Source organism: Gymnoscopelus microlampas (genome assembly GCF_963454915.1).
Source record: "Gymnoscopelus microlampas genome assembly, chromosome: 3".
Taxonomy (NCBI): Eukaryota; Metazoa; Chordata; class Actinopteri; order Myctophiformes; family Myctophidae; genus Gymnoscopelus; species Gymnoscopelus microlampas.
In genome coordinates this window covers 22083301-22093754 of record NC_139940.1, presented here as the reverse complement: position 1 = coordinate 22093754, position 10454 = coordinate 22083301, and the positions used below count along the sequence as shown (strand labels likewise).

The following is a 10454-nucleotide window of genomic DNA, read 5'->3' as shown; positions in this document are numbered from 1 at the left end:
AGAGTGTGTGACTCATAACTGAAAGTTGATGTATTCAAGCTAAGAACATTCAGCAACAATTTTCGTTGTCTGGTATTATCTCTGTGATGTTCACACAAAAAAAGAAGAAGAAATAAGCACAGAGCACTGTATTTGAACTGCCAAAAAACAATGTTTTATAAAGCCTCAAGTTGGTTGCAGGAAATGTATCATGTTGAATCACACATTTAGTTTTAGAATATTTAGAACTACATCAGGAGCATAGACAGGTGTCATAAGTAAGAATGTCTGTGTGTTTTTTAGTCTTCGCAATATCATCCAAAGGCAGAGATGACACCTTGAAAAAGCCTAGCCTAAACAATGTTGATTCCCTTTTGAAATGTCAAGGGCAGCGCATATTATATTATATTAATATTATTATATTATAGTTTCATTTTGTTGTCATATTGTTGGGGAACCACTGAGACTGATATCAGACAAGCTCCACATAGCCTACAGTACTATTTTAAATATTTTGTTTTAGACAAAATATGCCATAACCCATGTCACTGAGCATGAATGAGCCTTAAATATTCAACATGGAGGTAAAGACTGAAGTTGTTAAAAAAGCATAAACTGTCTCTTTCAGAATCTTGCAGACCATACATATAGGAATTAGTTTGCAAGTAGTCTAAGTGAACTGGCCTTAATACAAATTGTAGTGTAGATATTGAGAATAGCATAGGCTACTGATTATTATGAGGATGCTGGTCATGATGCAACACAGGGCCTGTGAAAACCTCCCTTTCTATTCAGCAATATTAATATGAAGTTAATTGATGACATCTGCCAGGGTGAGATATAAGGCAGTGCAGGGCAGTAATAGCACCATCTGCTGTAAATTCAGTTTTTCATTCTGACATGAAAACTGTAAAATGGGAATATAAGATATGCTTCAGAATCGCATACATTGAGCAACATTGAAGGTTCGATTTTGTTTTGAGTGTCTTATATGTTTAGCTTGTTCACAACATAATGTAACAATAATGCCAGAACAATGGAGTAATGGAAATAAAATGACCAAAATGGTTTTATTGAAAAATATAGCTTTGTGCAATGTTACTTTGTGAATTGGTAATAAGTACAGATATGAACAGTAAGGTAAATAGCACAGTATGTGTTGCGTAGAAAAGATAAGAAGCTGTAGATATTCAGCCGTCGGACGGCTTTGAGTAGAAACTCAAAGTGCTCTCAGTGCATGCGCCTGGTAAACGCCCTCCCCACATCCTTACCCTAACCTTAACCACACCAAACCCATGCCTAAACATCATCGTACTGACAGTGCCTAACCGTAACTAAAAATATGACTTAATTAAACCACACCAAACCCATGCCCCAACTTAACCACTTACAGTAAACCATATACTTTGTTGACTGCATGGGGTCCCCCAGGGGTCTATACTAAGCCCGCTCCTTTTTTTTCTCCTTTTTTTTTACCTCTACACCAATCTCTTTGCCAATAGCCGATCTACAAGCTCACAACACGTCGCGCTGCGATGCATTGTGAGCTTTTAGATCTGACATTTTCACAGAATGTTTGTCTATTATTACATACCCAGAATAGGGATGCTAGGGTTCATGTGGTTAACCAACTGCAAGCTGTAACCATGTGATTAGTCCCGGACCAATCAAATGACATAAAGCGCAGAGGGTCAGGCGGCTGAATATTCACTACCGAGATAAAAAGCCATTCATTATTGCACATACACAGCAACTAAACTGCTTGACTGAAATGTACACTGCCCTGATTGATTATAAGCAAATATCAAACAGTGGGGCTACTCTAATAACAGTGCAATTCGATCAAAACATTTTCACACCACAGTTTTTTCACAATTACATGAAGGAAAAAATAAATGTGGTGGGCACATTGCCTGTTATTATAGATTTACTGACATCATTTGTCAACATGGCCCTTCACCAACTGGTATGTTCACACTAGCCGCCTTTAAAAAAGAAAATAGGCACCGCCTTTTTACTTTAAACCCTATGAGAAAGGACCAAAAGGCGACTGCATGGCGGCCGCTTTTAGAATGCGCTGATGAGAGCGCTTTTTCTGGCCGAGCAGAGCGCTTTAAAAAGTTGAGAATAGTTAAACATTTTGAGAAATGAGCTCACGATATGGGCTGCTTTTTATCAGCTGTCCAATCGCGACTGCACACAAATGCAGAGCTGCCCGTCCGAGCTGATGGTCTCTATCATGGATGTATTGCTCTCAATGCCCCGCTGTCAGCCACGGAGACACCCACACCTGAGTACCACCAGCGTCCCTCCCTCCTCCTCTTCTGCCTAACAACAACAGTATATTAAACCTATTATTAGCTAATATAATTACATACGTATTCAGCAGATTCATGGTGGAGTTGTATTTTCGTAAAAGGCAGGCCTATTAATACCGTATATGCCCGGCAGCAGAGCTGACAGGCAGGGGAGGAGAAACACAGAGACCTCGGCGTTCGTCTCTGGCAGCATGTCTATAAAAGATTGATATATTAGGTGATAAATATGCTATACAGTCGCTCGATCTTTATTAGTTTCACGTCTATACCTTCTACGTGATTTAAAACTTTGTTTTCAATATTCGATACATTCCATGCAGTTATATTCAAATCTGTTTCAATCGATCGCACGACCTCACTCCCACTTTTCTTTTTTATTAATTTTCAGCAGAAAATGCACTCTAGACAGCGCTTTTTCTTCATAGAAGGTGGATAGTGTGAACATACCCTAAGTCACCACATATCCAGACACACATATATACATATATAAATACCGTATAAATACAGTATGCATACTAAAACTGCTTTTCATAGAAGTGGAAGGATGTCATTAGTAGGTCATTCATGCATATATCATGCTCATCCTTTGACGTTGGTTAAAATTTGTAGCTATGAAATTATGTAACACTTAAATTAAATGAAAACCAAAAAAAAAAAGTAATGATGGAATCCCAAACCACCAGGTTGTGTCAGGGGTCAGGTGTCAGGGCACCCACACACACAACAAATCCTCATGTGTTATTTTGTAATTTGGTTTTATTTTATGTTATGTTGGCTACATTTGTAAACTCTCAGAGTTAAATGAACACTGAGGATTTTACGGTGTGGTCGATTGGAGGCCCGCTCTTCACTCAGTTGGACTTCTTCTTGATGCTGACCAGCTGAGAGAAGTTCTGCAAGCCCCAGTAAAGCAGAGAGAGGGAGACAAAGGCCTGGAGACAAACAAAAACAAGCATGGGGTTTTAGGAGGATCCTATGCTTTAAGTTTACCATAGTACAGTGGTTCTCAACCTGTGGGTCGGGACCCCCAGGGGGATCCCCGCATGATTTTGGGGGGTCCCCAAATGACAGTGAAGTGACAATTTAAGGACTTTTAAGACCTATTTAATACCTCCAACAAAAAAAATAAAGAAAAGAAAAAGACAATCACTGCATTAAAAGTAGCCAACAAACTGTAGTATAAAATCTGGTCAAATATTGGTCAAATTGTCAAATAATATAAGAAAGAGGCAAACATTTTGGAAATAGACAATCTACAGTACAAGCTCACAACGCCTCTCGTTGCGAGGCGTTGTGAGTTTGTAGATCCGTCTACATCTGTTTGTAGATCTGTCTATCTGATTTTGTAGTTTGTAGATCTTGTAAATCTAGTAGTAGATGGGCTATTTTCACTATTATTGCTATTTTGGTAAAACTTCTTGAAAATGTCTATTACAGTATGTCTAAAATGTATTCCAATACAGCAACGCATTGCACTTTGTAATTTGTAGTATCAACTTTTACTCATAGTTGAGTAATACTTGATCAGGAGTATCTGCTATATACAGTACTTAAGACTGAAGTACTGGGGTTGAGTACTTTGCCCACCACTGTCACAGTCTCAAAATGCTGCCGTCTTCAAATGCTTCCTGCATGGGAACAAGATGTTCCTATGGTTTATCGGATGTGTCTAAAACAACAAGGCTTGAGCCAACCCCTGTTGGCCATCGGAGGTACCCAAAATATTGCTACTGTTTGCATAGAACTACCTGCAATAAATTATGTTGGACTTACAAATAGGATGTAGGGTCAAATGAGTTACATCAGCAAGTGCTCATGTTCAGCTTGTGGATGGTGAAGCTTTCAGTAAAGCCTGATTCATACTTTGTCACACGATGCGAATAGCAGAACTACAAGCTCACAACTCGTTGTGAGCTTGTATAGGTGCTATTCTCAGAGCATAAATTAGGCTTAAAACTGCACACCTAAATATTTTGTTCTACATCTCTCCATTCTTGAGATATGGCCAATTATGTAATTGTAATGTAAAAAGACGTTGATGGTGACTGTGAACATTGGCCTTTTTGATCCAAAAGTTAATAATCTCTTCAGGACAGCCAACTGATGATCATTTTCAACCATGTTTCATGAAAATCTAAAAGTCAGCTGGCTAACAAAAACTAAGAAAACACAGAGTCAGTTCCACTACTGAGTAAAAATACAAAGAAATGCTGTTATAGTAGCAGTGTTTCTAAACCTTTTTGATGTCAAGGACCCTCAGTTTGATATGCATTAGACCACAGACCCCCATTTGATATGATTTTTTCTCTTCTATGGAGCACCATCTACTGTAAATTCCCCAGGGTTAATTTAGCTCTGAGATTGTACAAATGAAACAAATAGTCCCATAAGGAACCAACTCTCTGGGTTACATACCCAAAAGGGTCCATTCGGTTCCCAACAATCAATCATTTAGCTGGAACCCCCCTCAAACCCTTGGGGGTACCCGGGACCTAAACTGTGAACCACAGACTTACAGTATAGCTTACTTTCTCAACATTGCTTATCCCGCTATTCTGAGAAAAAAACTCTGATGAATGCTGATGTACAAATTATGTGATGAAAAGTCACAAATCTAGCCTTTTTATTTTTGTCACTCGGTAGCGGAAGCAGGCTTCCATACTTAGTAGTTGGACCATAGAATCATAGTGAAAAGTTGACTCCAAAAGGTTAAGGAGTGGGGCAAAGTCATCTCCCATGATGGTCTCACATCAGGGTTGAGGGGTCACCACCATAGGGGACCATGCTATTCAGCAAAAGGGGCTTGCGAAAAACGGCCCTACCCTCCACCCCCAGCTGTGTTCTGGGCCATAAACTGCATCCTACCTTGCAAAGCTAGCCAAAACCAGACCCCTGTCCATCACAGGCAAAAGCCTGATGGGAAAAAAGCAATGTTTTCTCCTGGACGCCACAGCTGTTTTCCTCTGAGAGAGAGAGAGGACGCGAAGGGGAAGGGATGTAGAGTGAGAGAGTGAGAGAGAGACAGAAGTTAAGAGTGGGAGGGAAAGAGAGAGGAGGAGAAGGCGAGAGACAGAGAGAACGAGATCACAACACGGACTGGAATGTGCCCTCCTCCTTCTCCTCTCCCCCCCTCTGCTTTCCGCCTCTCACTACCTGTTCTGGCAACATGTTCCCCACAGAGAGAAAAAGAGGATGGGAGTGCAGGACACACACACAAAAAACATAGAAGGCAGGGAGCAACTGATGGGAGTAGCGAAATAGTGCCAAAGTATCAAAAGAAGCATTCTTTTCATTTTTTTGGCGATGTAGCACCTACAGATTACATAGACGTGAAGTTGTGTCATGCCCATCTCCGAGATGGATTGGGATCAAGAGCACATAACAGTCTCGGAAGAACCTCGCAAATCACCTTACACTCCAACGGACCAAAGTCTGACAGATATTTCTATCAAAGCTACATGCTGAGGGGAAGGGAAGGCTTTTTCTTTTTCTTTCTTTTCCAGTTCCCATCTTCCCCCATTGGCTCCACTGTGCTACATTTTAATGGACTAGGTAGGAAATCCATGTGGGACAGATTACACTGTGGAAGGAAGCGGGTTCGATGATCTGCAAATAAGCGCTACAACCAGAGAACACCAGCTCCTAAAGTAGGAATCTCAACAAATCGCCTCACACTCACTTTGTTCTGATTTGGGGAGAGGGTAGTTTGTTAAGGGCACCAATAAGACAAATCAATCACATGTGGTTTTTGTATGTTTCCCATGATTTTACGTTTGTTTCAGGTGGATGAAGAGAGGCAGAGTGGACAGAGCATCCAGCAGACATTTTATCATGATATAATTGTAAGCTCAGATATCACAAATACCAAATCAAAGAGTACACATAATTATGCCCACTTGCTTTTTCCAGTTAAAAAAAACAGAACAGGTAAATCCAGGTGAAAAGTATGAACCCTAATTGACTGCTACTGGGTCCAGATGTGGCATAAAGGGGAAATACATGTACAGTAGTACATGAAGGGGTGCATGTAGCCAATCGGACTAAGATTTAAGGCTTAGCTTTGAAGCAGACATTCCTGTTTGACAAATATATAGTGAGTGCTGTAATACATTCTATAACAAATATATAGAACACACACCCTGTAGCTGGATGCAAGCAGAATTTGGGATAATTTCTTTCACTCTCTCATTGTCATTGCTAATGTGCTGTGTTCACTGCCAACCCCCTCTGTTGGCATGGGGAGGGTGTGGACAACCACATGCCTCCTCTGATGCACATCGGGCCACCATCCACTTCTTTTAACTTGACAGCAAATCACCAAATTCACCGGGAGAGCATAAAAGTCTTCCCCAGTTTCCCTACCCGCTGAACAGGTACCCTGACCAACCAGTAGGAGTCACTAGTGCAGTGACAAAGTCGCATTTCCCTAACCCGCTTCTCACCCACAAACACTGCCAACTGTGTCCGTTGGAGTGCCCAGCCAAGCTGAAAAGAGGGGCATCAAAACCTGACATTAAATAGGACAACATTTGCCTAAAAGAAAATGCATGACGTAACGGTGCATTTGGATTGAACCTCATCAAATATCTCTTATGGAAGCCTATGCTAAGCCTTCCAGGCTGTAGCGGGTTAACATGGCAGAGCCCCCAGTGCTCTCCAAAGCAGCTGCACTCATGATTGAAATGAAAACAAGGCAGAATGGCTGCTGTCAGCCCTGTGATATATGACCTGTAATGGGATGTTTCCAGAGTTCCCCGTCCATATGGCTGCCTACAGTAGACCAGGCCTGGGTCAAATGGTATTTTTTAGTGTTGGTTTCAGGTCTGCTTCTATACTACCACCGTGATTTCAAAACACACCAAGTCAAAATCTGAAGACACACCTGCATTCATAGCGAGAATAGCCTATCCACAAATTGTGTGTGTGCGTGCGTGCGTGCGTGCGTGCGTGCGTGCGTGCGTTATTTTAATATATTAAAATACGTTTATTTTTAGGGTAAAGAATTTGTCTCTGTATTGGAAATGAGTGTGCTGCTATACAGGTACAGTATATTATAGAATAAAGCATAACTTTTTGCATTGAGTTGTGTATTGCAATAATAATGTGAATCCCAAAGCACTCGTACACTTGTCTCATGGCACACCAGTGTCCTGTACCTCAGCACAACGTTTGGGAACCACTGTACTGCCTACCATCAGATCAAAGAAAAGTGCATTAAAGTGCTTTTAGATTATCGGAATTCTCTGGCTCTGGTTGTACTCTCCTAAATGACAGGTCCAAGCTATCATGCCCTGTAATAGACGAGAACAAACTATAAAATGTGTTGTGAATAATATGGTATTTGGCATACATTTCTTGGGTCCAACTCCATGTAGGTAGGGTAACACACAAAACAGATAATGCTTTATGCGTCTGTATACCAGCATGCTGTATACAGTGTACATATACAAATTAATATTTTAACACAAGCCAGGTGTGAACATACACACATGCACCCTTTCACATACAACACATGCGCACGCACGCACGCACGCACGCACACACACTTTCACATACAACACATGCGCACGCGCGCATGCACGCACACACGCACGCACGCACTGCTCTCCCCTGTGCAAGTTGTACTTCCTGTCTGTTCATTACAAGCAGATACGTATATACAGTCTATATGCTGAGTTCTTTGGGCAGACCCAGAGGAAGGACACACTAAGCAGCTTAATGTCTCACCAGAGAGCCCGGTCTGGTGCCTGCTTTGTAGCACAGCCATGAGAAATATCCCCGCCACACTCCCACACATAGACGCACAGCCAGACGTAACATATGTGCTGCACTAGCAGCAACAGTGCAGTGGAAGTGTATCAAAACATTAGGGAGTCTGGTGATGTTGCAATTTTAACACAGTGGCTAGTCCTCTGAGATCTAACTGTTTGCAATAGCTGCTATAGAGATCAGTTTTAGGGTCTTATTCTACATTATCTATAGTGCTGTATCTGACTCAGAATTTCCTTAGGAAAATATTGGATTTGGCAGTTCAATATGACGATTCAACAATATTATGTTATATAGAAAGGTCCATAAGACTCTCTGGCAAAATGTAAAACAATTTTGTACAGTAGTGATTTAAGACAACTGCTGATTTGAACTGCCGACAAAGAACTAGCCTGCATGCGGATTGGTCAGAATCACGTGTCGGAATAATGAGAGAGTACACAGGTATTTCTGGTTAAACCTAGCTTTTATAACTTCTTTAATTTGCTTTAAACATAAAACATGAACAAACATATTCAACTAAATTCACAGCACGGGCATTTGTCTGGTTTGAAATAACTGGTATAATCTTCAACAGGAAGATTAAACACAAATGCTAAACATTTTGTTGACTGGGGCCTCCCAGGAATCTATCCTTGGCGGCTTGGCCCACTATTTTTTTCTAAATCTTTTTGCAAAAAAATAGCAGATCACATCATGTTACAATACGACCCGTTTTGAGCTTGTACATCTACTATTTTAGCAGAATGTTTGCCTATCATGACATGCCCAGAAAATGGACACTAGGGTTCAAGTGGGCAGGGGGGGCAGTCCTAACACTACAGGCCCTGACACACCAAGCAAGAACTAACAAACGGCGACTGAACAGATTGCTTTGTGTCACCTTCAGCTGACACTCAGCTGATGCTGCTGTTCTGTGCTACCAGATAAAAAATAACTCTCCATACCAGGAGGTGGCAGTAGTCTGTATCACAGGATATCTAGCAGAGCCGTCAAGGGTCATTTCTCTACACCAAGCACAACGTACTTGCATTCTTGGGAAGAATGTTCTCGTTAAGTTAACTTGGGGAGAATGTTCTCTCGAGTTCAAGAGAACAGAGAATATATTGTTTTGTTTTTTATTACAAATCTCTTTATTACTTTTTTGCACACACAACAAAACACAAGAAATCATGGCAAGTAATAAACACAAAGAGGTCTGTCACTTTCTGTCAAAAGAGAATATATTGTTTTTGTTTTGTTAGTTTTGTTTGTTTTTCTAGTTTGAGACAGACTTGTACATGAGAATAAAAATATATAAATAAATAAAAGAATATGAGTCCTGAAATAAATGGTAAACTGTTACGACTAAAGTTCAGATTTTGATAAATGTCTAGGTGAAAACATGAATGAATAATGTTATAATGTTATAATTATAAACAATACAAATTGAAATGTCATTGCAATTCAAAAATATCCAGTTGCAATCCAACTGGATATTTTCCAATCATTACTGTCATCCTGACTTTGATAAGAAGGATGGACGCTCAGATAACTGAGTGAATGTGCTTTAAATGTATTGTGGATTAAATATCAAATACATCCTGTTTATGAAACTTTATGTGACATGAGCCAGGCTGGACATGGATGAAATGGCTATTTTCTGAAGGGTGGCAAGAATCTGTTTGAAAAGTAACGCTTCTATCAATAAATAAATATATGAGTCAATTCAGAATAACGTTACAGCATCAATATCGAGCATTCATTAAAAATATAGTGGCTCTGCAGTCTGCACCTAACTGTAAAACATTATATATATACTGTATATATATACACGCTTTTGCATGTGGAAGAATCCAGGTCTGATCCTACACTATTCCATAGCATCTTCTGCTGCTGAAGTTCCCTGAGTAAGATATTGAATCCCAACCAGCCGTAAAGGTGAAAATACTCATTTCCTCTTCAGGGGTCAATAGATCACCACAAAATTACATAAAGAACTAAATTGTGCCTTGTTAAGAAGGCACTGAAATCATAGCATGAAAAAACCTAACAAAAAACTAAATAAATCATAAGGCACATTCCACATTCAATATCTCTTATAATTCACTTTAGACCCCATGAGCTTGGCTTGAATTCAGCCTCAATAGGAGAAGTCTACACCTCTCTAATAACCACAATTCCCTGGGTGGCCCCGCTGGCGGACAACTTCGTGGAGAGCGCACTAGCTAGCCGGCGGAAAGTTGGAAGCAACGGTAGAGGGCACAAATCCAGAAATGCGATGGGGAGGAAAAGAAGTCAGGGGTGGGGGGTGATTTCTGCAAAATCAAGCCCCCTGCTGTTAGGTACATAGGTGTGGTGCTATGAGAAGAGAGGCAGAGTGGTGGACAACTGTGTCTTCTGTGAATG

At 40.6% G+C, this 10454-nt stretch overlaps 1 protein-coding gene across 1 annotated transcript in view; it reads right to left on the bottom strand.

Annotated features, from left to right (window-relative positions):
* Positions 1-2658: 2658 nt before the first annotated feature.
* The window catches only part of agmo (alkylglycerol monooxygenase), a gene marked incomplete at its 5' end in the record, with an annotated part of 46665 nt that continues 38869 nt past the window's right edge, over positions 2659-10454 (bottom strand). Inside the window, one exon of the mRNA XM_084052261.1 lies at positions 2659-3229. Coding sequence (XP_083908387.1) covers positions 3149-3229 — 81 coding nt within the window. The 3' untranslated portion in view covers positions 2659-3148. The remainder of the gene's footprint in view (positions 3230-10454) is intronic.